General features: G+C 37.9%; 2 protein-coding genes and 2 pseudogenes across 8 annotated transcripts; 2 read left to right on the top strand and 2 right to left on the bottom strand.

Moving 5' to 3' along the window:
* Positions 1 to 641: 641 nt before the first annotated feature.
* On the bottom strand, positions 642 to 3476 carry LOC103714905 (shugoshin-1-like). 3 transcript variants are annotated; one of them, XM_039114937.3, is made up of 11 exons: positions 3181 to 3476; positions 2844 to 3037; positions 2681 to 2718; positions 2452 to 2560; positions 2336 to 2359; positions 2113 to 2181; positions 1983 to 2030; positions 1774 to 1876; positions 1616 to 1676; positions 1344 to 1514; positions 642 to 1242 (listed from the first exon to the last, which is right to left on the bottom strand). In XM_039114937.3, the coding sequence occupies exons 1-11, from the start codon at positions 3233 to 3235 to the stop codon at positions 903 to 905; spliced, it is 1212 nt and encodes a 403-aa protein (XP_038970865.3). In that variant the 5' UTR covers positions 3236 to 3476; the 3' UTR covers positions 642 to 902. The 3 variants fall into 3 exon arrangements, with proteins under 3 accessions (XP_038970865.3, XP_038970867.3, XP_038970868.3); XM_039114939.3 differs by having other exon boundaries at positions 1777 to 1876; positions 3181 to 3412; XM_039114940.3 differs by having other exon boundaries at positions 2844 to 3048; positions 3181 to 3335.
* A 988-nt stretch (positions 3477 to 4464) lies between these two features.
* On the bottom strand, positions 4465 to 12076 carry LOC103714890 (S-adenosyl-L-methionine-dependent methyltransferases superfamily protein). 4 transcript variants are annotated; one of them, XR_005506682.3, is made up of 10 exons: positions 11750 to 12076; positions 11191 to 11257; positions 10516 to 10581; positions 8546 to 8639; positions 8337 to 8453; positions 7113 to 7213; positions 6283 to 6357; positions 6111 to 6203; positions 4919 to 5279; positions 4465 to 4774 (listed from the first exon to the last, which is right to left on the bottom strand). XR_005506682.3 is itself a non-coding variant. In XM_039114942.3 (9 exons), the coding sequence occupies exons 1-9, from the start codon at positions 11761 to 11763 to the stop codon at positions 4995 to 4997; spliced, it is 912 nt and encodes a 303-aa protein (XP_038970870.3). In that variant the 5' UTR covers positions 11764 to 12076; the 3' UTR covers positions 4900 to 4994. The 4 variants fall into 4 exon arrangements, 2 of the variants coding, with proteins under 2 accessions (XP_038970870.3, XP_088568542.2); XR_015973964.2 differs by lacking the exon at positions 11191 to 11257 and having other exon boundaries at positions 4636 to 4774; positions 11750 to 11995; XM_039114942.3 differs by lacking the exon at positions 4465 to 4774 and having other exon boundaries at positions 4900 to 5279.
* A 1772-nt stretch (positions 12077 to 13848) lies between these two features.
* On the top strand, positions 13849 to 18662 carry LOC113463238 (uncharacterized; annotated as a pseudogene). The gene has a single exon (XR_016398609.1). The product of XR_016398609.1 is annotated as an uncharacterized LOC113463238 (transcript).
* On the top strand, positions 15844 to 19435 carry LOC103714903 (uncharacterized; annotated as a pseudogene).
* The last annotated feature ends 2987 nt before the right edge of the window (positions 19436 to 22422 follow it).

Below are 22422 nucleotides of genomic sequence, written 5' to 3'. Positions count from 1 at the left end.
TTTCAATTTTTATGCTCAAAGTCCCTAAAACTTTTGCACCCAAACGAAAACATGAACATAATACTTCCAAACCGATCATCCGGCACAACTACATAAACAATCTCATGGAAATAAATTTGGACCAAGAACAACACAAATAAAATTATGAAGGCCGTCTCGGAGCAGATTCCATCAAGCTGAGTTTCTAAACAATATACGGCATGCACATTCATAACCAGGCATGATATGCATTCCCAAGCCCTAGTCCAGCTCATTGTGCCTGACACTACCACTTGAAAAGAAAGTACCCCCAATTACTCAAGGCTGTGATAACAGCATGTGGAGAAGGCTGGAACAAGAAGCAGCTTATCTGATTCACTGACTCAGGTGTACGGCAATAGACATACAATGTGGGACCTTTTGACAGTTTGGGCGGACATGAATGCGAATGTTCTGAAACTCCTTGAATTTTCTGTAGGGATGAAATAACCCCTTCATGCAGAAATAAGAAATGGCAGGATGTTAATGACATGCGGGCTGTATAGACTTCGCTACGGCTGCCAACTGATGCTGCTATGGATGGAGCTGAGCTTGAGGATGATCACCATCTACCCTCGGTATTTTTGTCTCTTAGTTAGGGATCATGGGTGGGGGGAGAGAGAGAATAAAACTTAGACTGAATTTATCAAATTCACCAGATGATTGGAGTGGGAAAATATGGCTGCAAAGCAAACAAACATAAAGTTTCCATCACTCTGGTACATCACCCACTAATGATGAGAAAGAAAAAGCTCCAAAGAATCGACTTTCAGGAACTAAGCTTGCAGTGCAGCGATACAATTAACACCAGTGTGCATCACAGAATGTGCGCCCTCAGTAGGCATCATCTGAATGCCAGTCATGGTGGTAGGATCCACGAGCAGTCACTCAACTCTTCGCAATTTGACATGGATAGGTCTTTCCTTGTAAGAAGTGACCTTCTCAGCTGCCTTGCGTAATGGCCTTCCAACCGAAGATCTCCGCACCTCTTGATTGCAAGACTGTGAGGAGTCACTCCTACCATTCTGCTCCTCATTCTTTCCCTGTTTCATAGAAGCATCTGAACAGGAAGGAGCTGGAATGTCAGGATGAACAGCAGTGTCCTCATGCAAGGGTTCACGAACAAGTGAGTGAACTACTTTGGCATCCTCTATCTTGATCAAGTCCACCATTGGTTCGCATGATTCAGATTTCAAGTTACCAGATCTCCTTCTTAAAGACTTTCTGCTTCACAAGAATTACTAGGTGTATTAGAATTAGCCTAAGTAATGGTGAGAGAAATAGGTGGAAACAACATCCCACAGCTTAATTAAAGCATGCGATACCTTCTCTCAACCTTCTCTTTTGGTGCTACTTCTTCATGAAGAGAGGTGTCCTCATGCAAGGGTTCACCAACAAGTGACTGAACTACTTTGGCATCCTCTATCTTGATCAAGTCCACCATTGGTTCGCATGATTCAGATTTCAAGTTACCAGATCTCCTTCTTAAAGACTTTCTGCTTCAAAAGAATTACTAGGTGTATTAGAATTAGCCTAAGTAATGGTGAGAGAAATAGGTGGAAACAACATCCCACAGCTTAATTAAAGCATGCAATACCTTCTCTCAACCTTTTCTTTTGGTGCTACTTCTTCATGGGTCATAGCAGTAGAGCCCTGAGCTGCAGCGTAATTGAGGATTAAAGAAGAAAGAAAGCAAAAAATGTATGAAGCAAGGTTGCCATTAATCTATAAATATTAAGTTTTTAAGAAAATTACTACGTTCTTTTGATGTGCGCTTTCTGTTGGCATTGCACATCTTCATGTCATTAGCTTGATGAGATGCATCCACTGCAACCTCAGCACACTTCTTGTGTCCCTCCTTAAATTGCAGATTAAAAATAAACAATATCAGCAAGATGGAAAATTAAGGGTGTGACTATGAATAAATTTGATTAGAAAGATTTAAAAAAGGATTTGGTGACTACCTCGCATCCAATATTCTCACACATTTTTTGGTTTAATTTCTCCTTCTCCTAGAATTAAGAAAGTTCTTGCTCATATAATCCACAAAAAAGAAAAAGAAATACAAAAATATATTTATGATGATTGATGTACCTCAACTTCTAAACTCTTTACTTTAAGGACAGCTTTCATGCATCTAAGTTCATGTTGCAATGCTTTTAGCTGCATCAAAAGTCATACAAGATCAGAAATTTTTATCAACCCCCAAAAGTTACTGCTTTTGGAGTAAAAGTTTGTAGATTCTTGTTGGTTAACTTCGGCTACCTAGATAAGAAACAAACCAAGTACAAACCACTCATAAGGAGTAGAGACTTACTCTGTCTTTGCCTAAGTTGAGCTCCTACGAATCAAGATAAAAGATAGATTAGGGGAACAAATAAAAACTTACGGTACCAAAAACAAGGCAGGATAATCGAAAGATAAAGAGCAAACCGCTTGCATCTGAGAGTTGGCCTGAGCTAACTGCCAATTCTGCTGTCTAAGTTTCTGCAATTCAAATCGAAGCCTCTGCATCTCAATGCTGGTCATTTCTATGATTTTACTGCCAAACCAAGAGACCGACAAAACCAATCAAATTACCAAAAAGTCATGATTGAAACCAAAGCTTGAACGAATTACTCGGAATAGCACATGGCAATCGATCTTTAGAGAACACACATACTTTCTCTCCCCAACAAGCTTCAAAAGAGCAGTATTCTCCTGAAAGCAGGACCAAATTTTTAAGGAAGAAGCACTAAAAAATCCATTTTTCTCTGAGCAACAGAAGTTCAAGAAAAGCTGGGAAAAATTAAAAGATGAAATTTTGAGATGGACGACTAAAGTACCTTCATCAGCTGGGCAACGTAGTCCTTGGTGCTGGGACAAGGCACCACATTGGAATTTTCTTGATCGCCTTCCATGCTGGGTTCGCCAGGCCTCGCCGAACTCACGGTGTTCGTGATGTCGGAGAGCCTATTCCTCCTAATTGCGGTCCCCATCAAACCCACCTTGTGATTCTTCTCCCATCTATGATTCATTCCTGCCATCCAACTAAATCTACCATCATCACCGTCCAACCAAAGAAACCCTAACCCTAGATCCCAAACCCCCAAATCACCAGCAAGCAAAGAAGGCCCAGAGAAACCCTACAAAAGATTAAGAATTTCTAGGAGTAGAGATTACCGATGCCGCTTCCGTTGCTGTTCACGGCCGCGCTCCGAAGGCCGCCGCCTTCCATGGAAGACCGAGAAGAAAGACTTCGAGGAAAACAAGGACCGATTTTTCTCCTCCTCTTCCTCGCTCCAAGTCTCCTCTCCCCTTCTGGAGGGGCTCCGAAGAGTTTCGCAAAGATAGGGAGACGAATCCCCTCAAAATGGTGGACGGAGAGAAAGCGAGAAAGAGAGCGTGGTCTGCGGTCAGTGTCGGTCGGGAGGGAAAAGAAGGGGTTTTTTGAAAGAGGTTCGGATGCGCAACGGCATCCCGAGGCTAGCTCGAACCTGGTATTCAAGATCTAGCCTGTCCGAGCCTACACCGGACCTCCCCCGGTTCAATGTATCGCTTCCTCCGGCCGGTTCAGTGCATCCCCTCGATTCTAGGAATCTGGTTAAGTTGGGATGGACTCCAAATTGGATGGTCGAAACCTGGCTTCCTGAACTACCTGGGCTTGTTTGGGTTGGAGAAGGTGAAGTTCTATTCGATTGGGTCGAAGCTAATTGCAATGAGGCAATTAAGTAGCCTGGGACAAAGAATGGCTTAGACATGTAGGCTGTGTGTCTAAGCTGGGACTGTCTAGAAGACGTTGCAATTCAAAAGGTTGTCAAGCAATTTGTCCCGAGAAACAAAATTAAGATATACTGCATTAGCCTTCACATTGCTTTGGTCCATTGAGAAGGGAACAAAATCGGCTGAACGCAAAGCATTGCCGGAAGCATCATTTATTTCTTCGAGACTTTGGAGCAGCCAAGCCACTAGGAGAATAGCAAGTTATGCGTTGGTTGGTCATTTCAAAACTTATCACTACTACTACTACTGCACGCTTTTCCCTGTATTCTATTTCTTTTATTCTATATGCACTTCTACCATGCTGTTGTTTGATTTCATCTGCTTAATGAAATATTACGAGTGGGTTTAATTCTCCCCTTTATCCAAAAATTTAAAAAAGGGCTTGTTTAGCAGTGGTTGCTGTTAGTTTTACATTCACTAAATGGGAATATTGAAAAGAGATGGACAGGTGTGTGCTTGGTTAAAATGGAAGCCCATGCTTTTCAAATTAAGATGGAAGTCACCATAGCAACCATGTTAGTTGCTTAAGTTAGGATTAGTGTCAAGCATTGAATCGCATTAAAGATAGGTGTTGCCAACCTGTTTGAACCTTCTTACCTTTTCATCAGCAATATGATCGATGCTGGTAAGAATGGCATTTAGAGTAATCTTGCCTCGAAGGATGCAATCTTACCTTGGATAATGTTGGAGTAAATATGATTTTAATTAGAATGGGAAACCCATACTCAAACCTGATAAGTCCAAAGATAGAACAATACAAGGGCCATCGAGCCTTACGTGGTATGGCTCAAACCCTACAAATTGCAAACGACCACACTAAACTCCCTAGTTTGCGATGATGCATTGCTCTTCTTTTGTTCGACATGAGTGCCACTTTTGTCTTACAAATTCTCGCCACAGCATGCATGCATCAACTCTTCAGGTGGTTCATCTTACTAATTGGCTTCAATTCAAGGCATGGAAAGCCAGTAAGACCCAAAGGTAATCAGGAAACCTGAGTTCGCAATCATGATTTTGGTGCAGAGAACAAAGAGAGTGGTTAGGAGCTCAAAGGTTCAGCATGACCCGTTCACTCTATGCAAAATAGAAAAAAAAAATCCATTCAAAACAATAAATTAATTTCATAGCAAGAATTTACCTTAACTTGGATCGGTAGTACCAGGCTCCATACAATTAGCATTAGTCTAAGGAGCAAAGAAGAAATCCTAACAACTTCAAGTTATTTTGACATCTCGTAAAAGCCGTGCAGCCATAGAGCCATATCTTCTAATTTCCCAGTCATCAACTTTCCCCTTTTCCAATTCCATAGCCTTAATACTGTCTCCAGTCTTCTCCCCAATATCTTCCCTTTCTTCCACTGCACAGGCCTCACCATCCTCATCACTTCGACTAGACTCAGAAATTTGTGCTTCAACAGAGTGGTCGTCTCCGCATCTAGATTGAGTTTTCAACTCCATCATGAAAAGTTGTATGCTGGGGTGTTGGAACTTGTTATCCATCTGCATCATACAGGAAAAGAAGAGATTGAAAACACCTAGAAATGACAAGAGAATAATGTAACATGTTAATTATACTACAGAAAAATTTTCCTTTTTCTTTTAAATAACAGCAATATTAATTATATATCCTCACGTCTGTGAGAACCCATGCTACATATCAAGACAAACCCATGTTTTGGCAATGTGGTGTTACACAACCACACTACAAAGAACAATTTTTAAAAAAAACAACAAAGTACAAGGAAAATATTATAGAGTACAGAAAGATTGTACAATTACACTGGAATTGGTATTATTTGATACACATTGATAATGATACGATTTTCCCATTTTGCTAACATGGTGGCACCAAAGTGACTTATGATTCATGGTGTAATGCATATACATAATACTGACATATTGATTTTAATTGGGTTACATTGGATTAATGGGATACTAAATAATAGAATATTAATAAAACCAAATAGATGCCTCAACTATTTAAAAATAGATGTTCCAAATATGTAACTTTGATAATGTTAGAGCCAATCTCAACTTGTAATACCTAACAGAATTGTGACAGAAATTTGATCAATACATGTAAACCGATAAAATCCAAGCAAATTCCACCTTAACAGAGTATCTGGAACTCCTTGTATCATTATCAGTTCAAACCAAGTCCAAATTTTTAACAGCAACTATATTATCCTCTTTTAAATTTATAGTGCAGATTATTGAAACATCGGAACAAAATAATGAGACTACATTCATATGACAGACAGTTATTTGATATCAGCAGTCGACCAATCAGCAACTTTTCCAACCTTCGACAAGAATTCGTATATCAGATACCTTTGCCTTGGGGATGGTTTTTACTATAAAATTGTCCTTCCATATGCGAATCATCTCTTCATGGATTGTGGTGGAGCGGATCTCATAGCCTATCTGGATTTCAGAAAACTAGTATATGAGCATCCACAACAATTAAAATCTTGAAATAAAAAGAATATTCTATGAAGCGTACCAGTATGGTTGTTCTAGGTCCCGATAGGGCCAAAACTGTCTGCAGTAGTGGCTCCAATAGATGCTCTGAGTAAACCTTCAACCAACAAGTTGTTAGTTAAATAAATCTTAGATGGCAGTGGTAGAGAAAAAGCTGTCATATCTCAATTTACAATGCAAATATCAAGCAATGAATGAATCTGAAGCAACCAGTTTCATCCAATTCTTATATGTTAAACTTGATATTGGACAAGCACTAACATGAAAAAAGCCCTATGAACCTAAAACCACTCCTATTCCCAATACATGTTGAAATCAACAAGGTATACATAGTTTAAAATGTTGATAGAATTTGTCCAGCTATTTTCCAATAGAGATATACAAATTATTTTGGTATAGAAAAATTACACAGTTTGAGCATATTTAATATACAAATTGTAACTCCATGGAGAAATCACAGGTGGTCCTTGGATAGCCAAACTTTCTGAACTAATTCACAAAATTATGCCCTCCAAGAACAAACTACATCAGCTTTTTAAGTTCCCAATTTTTCCAGTTGAGCTTATGCTTTTCAAGCATTTGTTGACACCAATTGAACAACAAATCACACCATTATGAACAGTTCTAAAACATCAATTTAATGGTCTGCTGAGAAACTAATTCTTCCAGTTGATTAAGTCATGTTATCTGACAGAGTAATATTTCTGAGTTAACAATTTTTTCCATAGAGAAATCATAAATCATAAAATTTGAAAACTATGTGAAAATAAGAGGAAATATCATTCCAAGCCTACTAATTTTAAACAGTCTTATAGCTTGTCTGTAGTAGAAAGCTATATCCAGAGAACTTACAATGTCGGTGCCAATAATGTAATCAAACGGAGGATTAACAGCTTTAACGTGTTCTTTATTTCCCCAGTCCAACTCTGCAGCCTTAATGGAGCCAAATGATGCTGCAAAAGGAAAATTATAGCCACATACATAAGAGAAGCTTACCAATAGTTACAAGAAATGTAAATGTTTTTTTTCTGCCCATATAAGCTCAAACTCCTACTCTTTAATAAATGTATCCAACAATATAGAGACCCGACAAAGGAGCAACAAATATAAGCACAAAATGAACCACAGTTGTCTGACATGTATGTTTTTGTACGTTAAGAAGTAATGCAGAGAGAAGAATCCCTAAAATATTTTCAGATTGACAACAGCTTTACATCACTGCAACCATAAGAAAGCAAAAAAAAAAAAGTCTTAGGATTTTATTCTATACCAACCACTCCAAGGATAATGTTCTCCATCAATGCAAACTTTAATCATGCATCCACAGAATGTAACATCATATTCAGTAATATGTATGAAGTTTGCTAGTTAGCAGATGCATATGATAACATGTACATTAGGAACTGGAAAAAAAGAAATACTATTAAAATTCATTAATTGAATGCACGAATGCATATAACTCTGCTTTAACATCAAATATCATGGAGAACAGTACACTTCATTATATGGCACCGACTAAACATGACATGTCTCAAAGATGTACAGGCATACTAGGCCTACCTAATATACTGGTTGCAGTGTTTATTGTCAGATGAAGTCTGCATGCTAATAAGCATTAGGATCAACAATAACAGACACCAGTGCTACAGTATCTTTACCAGCAGATTAGGACTTGTATGGCATGCAGCTATAATTTGCAAACATACAAGTGCCAAAGACCAGACATACGATCTTACAAATAGTAAGTAGATGGATTAACAGCTACAAGGATCAGCTGGGCACCCTTGAATCAAAGTCATGTTTAAACAAAGAACTGCAAGCCATGTGAACGATTGCTTTCAACATATCAAAACTTCCACTAGTATCATCCATGCCTTGAGCATGCATGCCTTGATAGAATTGCTCTCACTCATATTTTTGCCTCTCCTTCTCTTAGGCACAAATTATAAACCAAAACCCAAATTAAAACACCAAGAATAGCATATAAACGGTGTAATGTTTATAATTGAATAAATGAATAAAAAAATCATAGCCAACTAAACCTCATACTATCATCAATGAAAGTTCAAAGCAAACCTGAATCAGGATTTGTCTGCATGATCCAAGAAGTATTGCGCTCAACATTTCTCATGAGCAATGGTAACACCTCAGCTTGGTCTGTTGAAATTACATCACATCCAAGGAGTGCCATTCCTGAAGAATACATTATTCTGCTTCAACTAAACAAGACGCACACAAAAATTTTGATGATTGCCATGAATGTGAAACTAGGACAAAAAACTCACCTAGTCCAGCTAGACCACAACCAGCTCCTAGTTCAATCACACGTTTTCCTTTCAACTTGGGCAGGCTAAACCTTCCTTTTCTGCAGTTTTTTTCCTGAATCAAGAAAAACAAAGAAGATCACCACAAAGCTCACAGCATTTAGCTCATGTCTTCTACATGATATACTAGAAAATTTTAAATGGGGTCACCATAGGCAATTTTTAGTTCCTTATTAGCCTGAGAATTGTCAGAGTTGTTAAAGAAAGAATTTTAATTAGATCAAGAGCAAAACAATAGCGTCAATAATTAGTGATGCATGGAAAGGATTCTGGGTAGCATTGTTACTCAATTGATGTAACATCGGAGTGGGGAATAATCGCTTCAGTTTCAAAATGTAGGATGCTGGACATTGATATTTAAGTTTAGCTGGAATTTCTATTGAAACTTGATATAAAACTTAGACTGAATTATAATGGTTATCTAAAGAAATGTTAATAGGGAATCTAGGCCTTACACCTAGGGAGCAGGGATAATGGTTCTAGTGTTTGAATTAGGTTTCTTTTGGATTAAACTAGTGGAGTTTTCTAAACATATCTCATTTTTGTTAGAAGGTTATTTTAAATGCCATCAGTGTTTTAAAAGGCAGTTGTGGTATATGTCGTATGCAGGCTACACATGTAGTGTATATGGTTACTATTTTTTAACTATTTAAAAATAAACATAACATATTAATATATATTTTTGGATAAATAATAACAATATTAATAACAATAACAACTAAGAATTGGTGCATTTTGCTTAGTACCTAGTACCTAATAACAATAATTATAATAAAAACAATATTTAATATTATTTATATCCATATTAGGCCCCCATTTAACCAACATCAAATCTAATCATCAGCTTAAACCTGATTCACTTGCATGTCCCACATAAGAGTGGGCTACGTATGTTGCTTCAAAAGCTAAGTGGGCTCACATATGCAGTCATACAACACTAAGCAAGCTATACGTATGGCCACACAATGCTAAGTAGACCACTTTTTCTATCCATATGTGGTATAACCACATATACTAACCACATATAGGCAATGCAATGCAGTCAAAGGAACACATGTTTATGAGGCACTATGCACCACATGTTAAAACACGTAATCCAACTATACATAATCATTTGCCACATAAAGGATAGGTTTAGGTTTGGTTTCAAAAATCCAGTCTTTAGAAGCCTTTTAACAGGACTAATGAGATGGTTTCAAGGGAAAAAATACAAATTGAAAAGAACAAAAAGAAATAACCAGAATTTGAAAGAAAAGATAACAAAAGGAGGGGAGGGAGGGTGTTGCCGTACAAGCATGTAGTGGATACTTGTAGCTTTAAGAACACGAACATAAAGAGAAAGTGCTTATGAGAGTGAGTGAGCATGTTTGTGTGTGCATGCACATGCACACATGTCATCGTGTGTGTGAGAGACAGGTAAAGAAAGAGAGAGCTTAGAAAATTTCAATTCATACAAAGCCTCGCACAACACTAAAATCACTTTGAAACTCAAATATAATCAGTCTTGGACTTCCTTGACTTAATGTAAAAGAATTATTGGCCCCTATCCCACTAAAAACAATATTTTAAAATCAACACTGTTATAGCTCTCAAAAAATTCAAAAAAATCAAAAATAAACTAAATACCTACTTAACCCTTATGCCCTCTACTAAATCAAGAACCTCTTTAGACCAATACAAACCTTTAATGACTTCTACTTGATGACAGGTTCTATTTAAAGCAGGAATTTATTAGCTTATGAGCTGAAATCATGATTCAGGAAACCTCAAGAGTCAAGATGCTAAATAAATCACGCTTTAGGTTCTTCCCACAACCTCGCCCTTGTACATTCTTGACTTTATATAGTACAACCTACCATAACCTTAGATGTAACATTGAAGAAATATAGAAATAAGCAACCAAAGAATTGTAAAAGATTGATAGTCATTACCAGAAATTTGACAAATACCATCGATGCGTCCCAAACTGTAGTACCTAGATGCCTGGAGTTGGGATCCTGCCATGGTGCCACAGATTAGACAACCACAACTTTGCAGCAATTTGGAAAGATACACCATGTTAATCAGCTTCCAGACACAAACTATAAAAAAGAAATTTGAAAACCTGCAGCTCGTAGATGATGCTACATAGGAACAATGTTTCAAAGAAGTTATTCTAACTGTTTCCATTTTCCTGTAAGCATGATAATTTGAGGAAATGTAGGGTAACAACGATACGAAACATGTTTGAAGGTTATCACTTCCCATAACTATAAGAGTGAATTTGGGACTGTTGCAACCAGTTCTGTGTCCTGTAAAATCTAGTTACACAGAATAGTCTCATAATGGATGCAGTGCAAAGATCAGCAGCATTAGAGCTATAGAAAGTTACATGCTGCTGCTACACTATAAGCATATTATGCTGCAAAACAAGTTGGTCTCTTTGAGCCAATGATGTTCTTGACCCCAAAAAAAAAATGGTTAAAAGGGAACCAAACATGAATAAAATGATGGTAAAAACTATTTTTGTAAATCCTGTCATAAAATATATTGCAATATAAGAACTTTTGATATCAATTCCCTAAAAGAAATTATAACTATCTGCCACATCTATCACAAATTTATACCTGAGATAAACGCAGGTGATGTCCCAGAACTTCAAGTGTGACAACTGATGTGCTTGGCGAATTCAACCTAAAAAGCGAAGGGTTAACTGGGCCAAAAGATTATTCGCTACACCAGTACAATTATTACTTCCAAAAGGTACAAGTCCAACAAGAAATGATAAAACTTGATCACGTAGATATATATTCTACGTGAAAACATGATGATACAACATGAAGGACCAGCGAAAAATATCACTTGAATTTGGAATGTTGATATTCTTGCTTTCTGTACTCCTATTGCAACAAGCCCTAAAAAATGAAAGCCAATGATCAAGAGACTGGGTTGTCAACAAACGGTTCTCGGCGTCATTCAAAAAGAGGCGAAACGAGTTGTTATGCAAGAAAACTGGTAGTCTCTTGTATGACTCAAATAGTTCAAGAAACATCATAAGAACAAGCCCTAGGATTACTAACCAACATCCACCAAAGCTTGGCCGGATGGAATGGTTGAATCCATAAAGTTTATATTGGAATTGTACGGGATCGTAACTCTCACGGAATAGAGGAGGTAGAGACTTACCTGTCGTCCTCCATCGAAGCCCTCTCCGCCGGCGGCAGCCGCAGCCCAAGAAACCCCGGTTCCGCAGTTCTCGAGATTCACCTGGGTTACACGGGAGGAGATCAGGCTTCGGAGGGAGAAGCGAAAGGGCGCAGAAATTCTGCCTTCCGTATCTGTACGCATAGCACTTTACGGTCCCGTCAGACCGTCGCTGCCCTATTCTCCGTGTCTGGGTCGAGGGCTAATAGAAAAATGGAATCGGAATACCTAATTCCTTTCTTTCGGCGAACATCGGAATATCTTATCCCTGTCTGGAATAACTATGCACCAAATTATCATGTAAATAATAACTATGGTGATCAATTATGTGATCAATTTGCGACAAATTTAGTATCCTTGCTCGACTGGCTCTCTCGTCATGCAATATCATCGGCATTTGCAGTGTTGATTTCCTTCACAAAAAAAATGAAGTAAAATGGGATGCTAGTAACTTGCTAGCAAGTTTTGCCAAGTAGATGATAACAGAGACATCAAATTATTATTATTTTTTTAATGTAATAGGAGGGCAGGACTTTTTTTTTTTTTTTTGTTGGAGAGACACCAAAAAATGGGAACCCAACAAATGGTAATCATAAAATATTGGTCTCAATAGACCGGATGACTTTCTCATTCAACTCTCTATCTAGTAATTGAACAAAGATCGTCCCACAAGGATGTTGGTCATGCGCAAAAATATTTACTTCTCTATAAAAAAAAAAATCTCTTATTCAATGATCATATATTCAATTTTTAACATCATCTTTCATAAATGCAGTGAAGTTAATTTTTATCACTGTACAATAGAGTAATTGAGAAAAGAAAATGGACTTCATAGTTTTATTTTCCAAAATGCAACCATCCATTTATTTTTTAGTCTAATATAAAAAATAAAAATCTTATTTCAAAATAGCTAACAATTGTTAAAAAATAAAAAATTAATATTTTATAGCTATGTCCAATTCGATATAAGGCTTTGAAGCATTATATTTGTTGAACAGAAGGCCTGACCAATAAATAGTTATATCCCTTGAGACACTTTTTATATCTATTTCTGATTTTTTGAAAAAAATTCAAAAATTACTCAAAAAGTTTCTCTTGTTTTTTAAATAATCAAATTAAATTAAATTTGAAAAAAAAAAACATGTTATATCTGTTTTTATATGCATAGTCTTTACTATTTCTATAAAATCAAAGGTACATATAATTATCAAGAGAAATATTGGCCGAGTCTCAAGTTTTGCCAAGTAGATGATAACAGAGACATCAAATTATTATTATTTTTTTAATGTAATAGGAGGGCAGGACTTTTTTTTTTTTTTTTGTTGGAGAGACACCAAAAAATGGGAACCCAACAAATGGTAATCATAAAATATTGGTCTCAATAGACCGGATGACTTTCTCATTCAACTCTCTATCTAGTAATTGAACAAAGATCGTCCCACAAGGATGTTGGTCATGCGCAAAAATATTTACTTCTCTATCAAAAAAAAAAATCTCTTATTCAATGATTATATATTCAACTTTTAATATCATCTTTCATAAATGCAGCAAAGTTACCGCTCTACAATAGAGTAATTGAGAAAAAAAAAAGGACTTCATAGTTTTATTTTCCAAAATGCAACCATCCATTTATTTTTGAGTCTAACATTAAAAAAAAGCAAAAATCTTATTTCAAAATAGCTAACAATTGTTAAAAAATAAAAATTTAATATTTTATAGCTATGTCCAATTAGCATTATATTTGTTGAACAACATTCGAGAAGAAGCCCTGGCCAATAAATAGTTATGTCCCTTGAGACACTTTTTATATCTATTTCTGATTTTTTGAAAAAAAACAATTCAAAAATTACTCAAAAAGTTTCTCTTGTTTTTAAATAATCAAATTAAATTAAATTTGACAAAAATCATGTTATATCTGTTTTTATATGCATAATCTTTACTATTTCTATAAAATCAAAGGTACATATAATTATCAAGAGAAATATTGGCCGAGTCTCAAGTTATTACTCTAGTCCCCCGTACGCGTTTCTAGAGTCTCTCCTCTAATCGTCAGCGGACGCGCGCGCGCGCGCGAGAGAGAGATGGATCGGCGAGGAAAGGAGAGCGACGATTTCCTCTACCGTTACCCGCTTCCCTCCTCCTCCTTCTCTGCCGGCGGAGGCGGCGCCGGCGCCGGCCCCGACCACCACGACGCCAACGCCAGCGCCTCCAAGGGCGGACCCCGCCCCCTCCAAATCCATGATCTACGTCTCCAATTCGGCAAGGTCGCCTGCGTCACCGTCCTCAAAACTGCGTCTCCCGCCGGAGCCGCGGCGTCGCCTTCGTCCTCTTCGTCTTCTTCCATGACGCCGACGCCTCTGCTCGCACCATGGACCGTCTCCAACGGCCGCGCCCGCGCCCCGAGTTCATTCGCCGGAGGGTCTACGAGGACAAGAGCCGCTGCTACGAGTGCGGCGAAGAGGGCCACCTCTCCTACGAGTGCCCTAGGAACCAACTCGGTCCCAGGGAGCGGCCCAACCCTAAGCGGGCCCGCAGGGGGGCGCAACGCCGTGGCGGCGACGGCGATGGCGGGGAGAATTGGGGATTTGATGGCGGGGATGAGGCCGTGTTCGACGATGATAAGTGGGCGTCGGTAGTGGACACGAGGGGGGCCGAGGAGAAGGCGAGGGGGAGGGAGGAGTGGACGGATGACAGGAAAGATAGGAAGAAGAAGAAGGAGAAGAAAGTTAGCTACTTTAGCGATGAGAGTGGCGAGGGCGAGTAGGAAGGTATGCTGTTCTGCTTTCTCAAGCTCTTCTCTGGATATTTTGTTTCTTTTGGTGTTACTCTGTGATTATGAAGAAATTTTCTTCGGGTCTTCCTTTGCCCTTAGATTGTTTTACTCTTCTCTTTCCCGCAAGAATGGATTTTTCCCCCTCTAAACCAGGTTAGAACAATGTGATGTCTTATAGGACTGAAATCATGCTTGGTTACTTGTTTTTCAAGAGTTCATGGATCCATGTCTATGATTTGCAGAGGAAGAAGTCAGGGTTTTATACAGAAGTTGGATATCCCGGGTGTTCATGAGTATTTTGTTCTGCTGAACTTTTGGTTTACTTAATGTGTATCTTTGTTTGAAGTCTTTTTAAGGGTCTCTAGTTTTTATGCTCTGAGGTGGTATCTCCCTTCAACTTTACCACCCTCTTTCAAGAGAAAGATGTCACGGCGTTGTTCCAATTTTGGACCCGTCAACCTTTTAAATGCAGTCTGTAAAATGATAATTTGATTCAATGCCTTTAAGTCAAGCAAAGTTTTTAGTGAACTTGTCTCCCTGAACTATCATGCTTTTAGAAGTGTTGGATACAAAATGTATTGTCATTTTAATAACCGATGAATGCACTAGTTCTTGAAATTAGTTTGCTTTAGTGGTGTCTCAAACTTTATTGCAAGCTTGATCTAGGTGAATCTGAAGGGAATATGGATGGGGTAAAATCATCTTCTGTTCTCTTTCTACTTTTTTTGGCTCCTCAGAGATTTTTCTCATAGCAACAAGAGATTACAACAGGCAGACCTTCTTTATTGTTTTTATTAGAAGCTTTTAGCAGAGTTTGCAAACGAAATTAATCAAGTAAGGTTGTTAAGGATTTTGATGCGTGTACAAATATTGGAGCCAATGACCTCCATTCAATTTGTTGAGCTCAATTTGATTTGGCTGAGTTTGAGAGTAAGAAATTCTCATCTCATGCATATGAACTGGCTTGAGTATCTGGGTTTACGTTGGCTAGACTTTCTCTAGTGAGGTTGATGTTGACGGATTGTATGTGTTTTGACTTTCGAGAGCTTATTAAATTGGCTTTGAGGTCAAAGATTCCTGGTCAAGCACTTTGACTTTGATACTTAGGAACCAGAACATTTATCCAGTCATAAGGGTTCTGGAGGTTTTGGGCATAAGACTTCCTTAATTTACCAGTTTTGATGGACTATAGGCCATCTTGTTTGGGATCCTGGTGGGTAAACCAGCAATTGTAAGTGGATTCTTTATGTGCAGTGGTGGAACACATGAGAGTAGGGTATTGTTCATCTAATGATGTGGGAGAATGTGTTTAGAGGTAATAGAGTACAGTGAAGGGTTAAGATGAACCTTAGCTTTAGGTAAATAGGCGTAGAGATCAAAATCGGGTAACAGAAGAGTAAATTATTTTGCATATAGTTGGCAACAGTAGATTATAGGTGGTGGACTAAACCTATTAAGACAGTATCCTTTCTATTGAGATGGATTTTGGATTCTTGAAATGATCTGCACGATGGTAACAAGATACACGGAAGATTAGGGATATAAGTTTTTGATACTATATATGAAGGATGCACTATGATTTGATTCAAGTTGAGCATGACACAAGCATGGCCAACGGAAGAAAGTACAAGCACAACAGCATGGCAATGTGGTGAAGAGAGCTAAAGATTCAATTATTAGGAGGTTTTAGGTGTTGAGTTCAGTGGTTTTCGTCAATACTTGATGGAGATGTTATTGATTCATCAATTGTGAAATTCTTTTTTGGTTCAAAACATTAGTTATAATGTGCTCTTGTTAATTCCTATAAAGAGCTACTTAAAGAGAAAACTAGATGACCAGCCACTATGGTGAATCTCGGTCAAATTTGAGAAGCAAGCAATGCTGTCAATGAAGATTAACAAGGGTTTTGTTCTTAATAAAAGAGCAAGGCTCCTGACTGTGTGAAGCCTGAGCATTTGAGGACATTATAGCTGGCTGAACATTGCATTATCAAATCTTTCACTTCTTTTTTAGTTGGTCACTTGACTGATAATTCATGAGCTTTCTTTTATATTTGTTAGAGGTAGGTGACTTGAGGAGTTTCACATTAGGAAAGAATAGGAGAAAATATAGTTGGTTCTTACAGTTTTTAAGGAGGGCTGCTGCTGCTGTAATTTTAGAAGATTCTGATTGTTATGAATTTTTCATTTTTTTTTATTGCTCCGTGCAGTTTTATGCAAGTTTGGCCTACAGTTACCCTAGGAGACTGTATACAGCTTTGATTTGCAAGCTCACTTTGCACCTCACTGTAGTGGAATTTGTTAATCTTTTTGTTTTTTTAATGGCTTTTGGGAGGAATTTCATGTTACAATAATGTTGTTGAGAAGGGGAGACCTAAGTATTTGTGCTTATCCCTAAAAAACCTTGAGGATGTGAAAGCCATGGAACTTGCTGCATTACTTATGCTTCCATGGGATTGCAGCTCCTAAAATAGGTGAAACAACACCTGTTTTGTAGGTGGTGTTAAGCAGTCTTTTTCTGAAGTCTTTCTCGATCCTCTCTCATTCTTATTGGGAATTGTATATGCACTAGTCAGAACATCATTTTGTATGTACTCATCAGCAGGTTAATGGTTCCTGGGCACCATGTTTTTCCTCAGAAGTTATTTCACATTTCTTCTGGTGAGGGTTGATGGGATGAGGCAGTTTAGGGTGTGGGTTTAGCTCCACAATTTGAGCATCCCTGTAAATTTCGGTTGTTGAGCTGCAAAGGTAGAGTGTTGTTGTGGTTCCTGCAGTTAAATTCAAAACATAACTGATCATATATAAGTAGAATATCACCTTAGGTGGAGCTGCAACAGAGTTAGCTGATCCTGTAACTTAAAAGTACATTTTAGATGACCATTGTTTTAGCACTGATGAAATGCTTGCATGGTAGAATTCTTGTGGTCCATGCAGTTGAACCCATGGAGGACAGTGTTGATCCTAGTTTCTAATAAAAAGGAAGTAGACATGAGCTACCTGGAGCAAGAATGTTATCCAAGATAGAAGATTTAAGAGTCTAGAAACATAGTCACTGGACAGGGATATTCAGTACTCACCACAGAGGGATATTCAGTACTCCTTTTCTAGCCATGAGTTTGACATGGATATGAGCTACTTCTTGTCAGCTTGCTTAATAAGCAGATGTATTGTTAGCACGCATAGATAATGCCTGATTACTCACTTGCTGCAACTCCATTTGTGACCTTTTGATGGTTTAATTCCTCTTAACTTAGAATTTGCGTGCTGCATACTGTAATGAGGACCTGCAATATCATTCTAATTAGAGCTTTTTGTGATCTCAGTCAATTTTTCACATGCACAGCGACAAGGTATTTGATATCTATCATATTTTTTTTTACTGACATTAGATTCAAGATTTTTTTATTATTATTTTTCTAGTTAAGCACATTGCAGCGGAATGCACTTCCAAGGCCCTGTGCTGGAACTGCAAAGAGCCTGATCGTATGGCCAGCAATTGCCCAAATGAGGGCATCTATCACACCTGTTGTTGTAAGGCTGGTCACCTTGCCAGGGACTGCTCTATACCTCAGCTGACCCTGGGTGATTTGAGGCTCTGCAACAATTGCTACAAGCAAGGCCACATTGCTGCTGATTGCACTAATGAGAAAGCCTGCAATAACTGCAGGAAGCCGGGTCACTTGGGCTCATGACTGTCAGAATAAACCTGTATGCAACCTGTGCAACATCTCAGGACATGTGGCTAGGCAGTGCCTCAAGGCACAAGTACTTGGAGAAAGGTATGGTGGGGGGCTTTATCAGCACAATGGGTGATGTGAGCCAGGACTGCATGGTTCCGGTGATGATCTGCCACAACTGTGGAGGCTGGGGTCATGTGGCGTATGAGTGCCCATCTGGGAGGTTCTTGGGCTGTTGCCCTCGACGGTTTTGATGGATGACTGGCGTTATTTGAGACATTACAAATGATGATATGCTATAACTCCATTAGATGAATTGGAATTTTAAAATTTTTATAGCATATCTTTGAATTCTATTGGAGATCAGGCCTGTCGGTGAGGGTTTCCATTGTGGCAAACAAACTTAGTTTTTCGGCTATATGGAATCTGAAACATTTGATCCATGCTGAAACATTGTCTGAGACTGTTGGTAATCTTCGGATAATCACTTATCTGGGTGGAATTGGTGGTGTCTGTTGGCTTTGACATATCTTCAAAACCAGCCTGTTGTAACTGGGTGATTTCAGCTTAACTCAACGGTCAACCGATGGCATAGGGGCAAAAAAGGAGGTCGTGATTTGATCAAGGTAAGGAGAGCCTGCATTTCTTATAATTCAGGTCAGGTATCAACCTGACTAGAATGTTCAGTGTTGCTTTATTAGTTTTCTGCTGGTAGGCATAATTGTGATGTTTGATTGTGTGGAAATAGCTCTTGAAGGTTTGCATGGTGTTGTAGGATTTATAGAAAAATATGGGCTGGTTCTATAGGAAAGTCTTTTGGCTAATGAGGGATGTATTGGAGAGCCAATGTGGAGTTGTTGAGAACAGAGTGGAATGGTGGGAAAGGTCTGGGGCCTGATGCTCAGCTTTCTTATGAGGATATTGATTGGACTGCTCTTTATTGTCATGGAAAATCTTTTAATCCACAAGATAATTCGAACTTCATATGGAAGTTATGGTGGCTGACGTTGTAATACTTTTTCTTTGTTAAGATATTATGGTGATACTTGTTGGACTGCTCTTCATTGTCACCGAGAGATTTTATTTCACAAGGTTATTCGAATTTCATATGGAAATCGTCATGAAAAATATTGTAATACTGCTCGCATCTAGTTACATGCAAAGTGACTCGTATTTTTACAGGCCATTTAATAATATATCTTTTTTTGATGAACCATTTAATAGTATATCATGGCAGTGGATTGGCAAGGATTTCCATTCTTCTTTATACTAGATTTATTTGTCTTTGATTATTATATTTGCATTCGAAACGTTACCCAGTTGAATCTCATTAAGATTGCATAAATTGCCTACTCCAGAGTAGGCATTTATGCTGAGATGATGTAACAGAATTTGTTTGAACGCAGCTCTAACTATTTATGTTTAAATAATGCTTGAAAATAACCAATAATTCTCAAGAAACAAACGTAAGGTCCACCATTGCTGCCTGTCTAAGCCAAAAGTATAGTCAAAGAAATCATGCAACAACAAGAAAAGTGTCTGAAATACAGGACAAACAAAACATCATCATTATGCGTAATTATCATCATCACTGAAAGTTCTAATGCAATTCGTATAAGATTAGTTCTAATTTTATCGAATGTCTCTGAAGAAACTGCCACAGAGATAATTAAACATGAAATTGTTATAGGATTACAAAAGCCTGGAAGTAACAAGAGAATTACTTTGTTTTTTTTGTTTTTATTTTGCATATCTGCATCTCCTGTACATAGCCTGGGGATCGGATCTAGTTTTTCCAATTGATGCATTATCGAACATATAGACTACCATTGATTTGTAGTAGATTGTTGGTTCCGACTAATCCATTGCCAATGGCCAAGCCCTGGAAAACCATTCTCCAGTGAAATTTATTGTTAAAGCAGGTAAGCATGGTCTTAGAAATCTAAAGCTCCAGAGCCCAGCAATGATGAAGATCATACCTTTGGATTTATGTTAAATACCTTCATTAGCTTTATTTTTTTTTGCTGAATCCGGCTTGTAAGAGCAGAAACAATATGCCTGCATATCCTTGTCCAATTAGGCCGATGTCATTCTGTGCATATTAGTGAAGAATCCCTAAGACCATAAAATCAAAGGCCTAAAGAATCCGCAAGTTAGACCTTGACTTGTTAAATGAGAGGCTTTAATGTATTGTGGAAGTAAAAAAAGATTAAAGTATCAGACATGATTTTGCTATGCAAACATGCTATATTGTTGCCGTGTCACAAAAAAGCTTGATGATGATAAAAAGTTGCTACAAAAATTAATATGAATAATCAATTAAGCACAAGCTCCTACTCCAATATTTTCCTTCTTAATTATTTTCCCTTCGATGTGTATTTGCAGTCTCATCTACAGGACTTAATGAAATTGGAGTTCAAAATTTAATTAAACAAATATTAGGTCAGAACAAACAAAAAAAAAGGGATAGGAAATAATTTCTGATTATTTGATGAATTTGACATAAATTTTGAATTCCCGGTAAAGCATCACTTAATATTATAATCCTAGCTTGACCTACTAGCAGTCTTATGCCATCAGTGTGGTTGATGGATCAAACATAGTATGTGGTCACCATGCACCATCAAAGTTTTAGAACTTTTGTGATTGGCCATCAATCTTGCAACACTCCTTAATTTCCAAGTTTGAGAACATTATTGACAGGAGTTGGCCGGCCAGTTACACCATTATATGTGATATCGGATCGACAGGTGAACTCCATCATGAAAGAGCCATCAATTGAAGAATATCAACATGTCAGGTGCAATCAGCCAAAGAATTGGCAAGTAGGTGGATATTATGGGAGAACAAATGACACGTAGAGAGGAGGCATACGGTCCCCATGAACCTTCTTCTTGTCAGGTAGAGCCATCACCATCTTATAGTTTGAGATTTTCTAGTAACACTCGTGGCCTAACTAATCTGATGACAAAGTAGTCAATAATCCAATTTTTGTTTTGTTTGTATTCGTGCTTTGTAATTAAATCCAGACCTTGGAGATGTACCAACGTGCCACACACTAGAGAGAAGACATTCTCATAAAATAATCACCTTCTAACATAGGGGCTAAGAGGTCCCTTAAATTTTTTTTTTTTATCTGGAAAACGAAGAACAAATAAATTAAAGAAGGTTACGTGGCTGGCAAAGCAACAACCTAACCTTCCAAAAGAAATGCAAATTGGGTTATATACTAATATTTTTCTGTAAGGTGGGTCTAACAACACAACTACCAATGAACCTCATAAGGGCCATCACAAGTCCTGTGACGACAGTTTCTTTATTAGAGCCTGGAACGTTGTTTCTCACAAGGATTCTCGATCTAAGATTAACGGTTATAACTATTTTATAATTCACTGTTCTCCAAGTGGGATTACATCACGATCATTTATTTGTTCTAAGCATCAATTTCCTCCAAACTCGATGCCATAGTTCATTCACGTTAAGAACTGAGGCTGCTAGGATCATATTTCATATGTAAGATAAGAAGTACTGATATCGATTGGCTTAACTTAACTGCAGGTATATTCTTGTTGAAAAACTCTCTCTTACATTGCTTTATTTTACCACCAACATCTATCGTTCATTTAGATTTATATATATATTTTTTTGAGGATCCATCGATATAGAGATTGGAGTAAGCTTTGGCCTTCCATAGTTTCAGGCCGCATTGGTTTCTGCAATAGGAGTTGAGGTCTTGTCTGCACTTTTTGATCCATGAGATTAGGTTTGGGCCACTATATTTGAGTCATTTAATAAATGGGCATACATTAATGGCAGCTCATCCTCCTATTATCATCATATAGATGCCCACAGTTATCTTACAGCAAAATGTTTAGCGCCTTGACACTTCATAGAGTTTCTGAACATTACACAGCGTTAGAATAAATATCCATATCTGCTCAAGGGCTTGCTGTTGTTGACTTACATTTTAAAGTAACTGTGCAATCCTAGGCAATATTTTCTTGTCAGAGCCTATCCCACATCTTTTTTTCTTTTTTGGTGAAAAAGCAAATCCACAGCCTATTACACACTTATAATGAACTGACTATCAAATTCTTCGAAACTACAGTACCTTGGTTGATTTAGAGGGGTAACAAGGTCAAGGCCATAGCGAGGAGGGGTTATAAATGAATCATGGGAAAAGAAAAAAAGGAAGGGGGTGAG

Source organism: Phoenix dactylifera, chromosome 16, assembly GCF_051530095.1.
Source record: "Phoenix dactylifera cultivar Ajwa chromosome 16, Ajwa_hap1_PhDact_Kaust_v1.1, whole genome shotgun sequence".
Taxonomy (NCBI): Eukaryota; Viridiplantae; Streptophyta; class Magnoliopsida; order Arecales; family Arecaceae; genus Phoenix; species Phoenix dactylifera.
This window is presented reverse-complemented; position numbering and strand designations above follow the sequence as displayed.

Coding starts and splice junctions, on each gene's coding strand:
- LOC103714905 (XM_039114937.3), bottom strand. CDS start 3,235: ATGGAAGGCGGCGGCCTTCGGAGCGCGGCCGTGAACAGCAACGGAAGC. Junction 2,561..2,680: donor AAGCTTGTTGGGGAGAGAAA/GTATGTGTGTTC, acceptor TTGGTTTGGCAG/TAAAATCATAGAAATGACCA. Junction 1,877..1,982: donor GTGAGAATATTGGATGCGAG/GTAGTCACCAAA, acceptor CTGCAATTTAAG/GAGGGACACAAGAAGTGTGC.
- LOC103714890 (XM_088712416.2), bottom strand. CDS start 11,911: ATGCGTACAGATACGGAAGGCAGAATTTCTGCGCCCTTTCGCTTCTCC. Junction 7,214..8,336: donor GCAGACAAATCCTGATTCAG/GTTTGCTTTGAA, acceptor TTCCTTTTGCAG/CATCATTTGGCTCCATTAAG. Junction 5,280..6,110: donor AAACCATCCCCAAGGCAAAG/GTATCTGATATA, acceptor TGTATGATGCAG/ATGGATAACAAGTTCCAACA.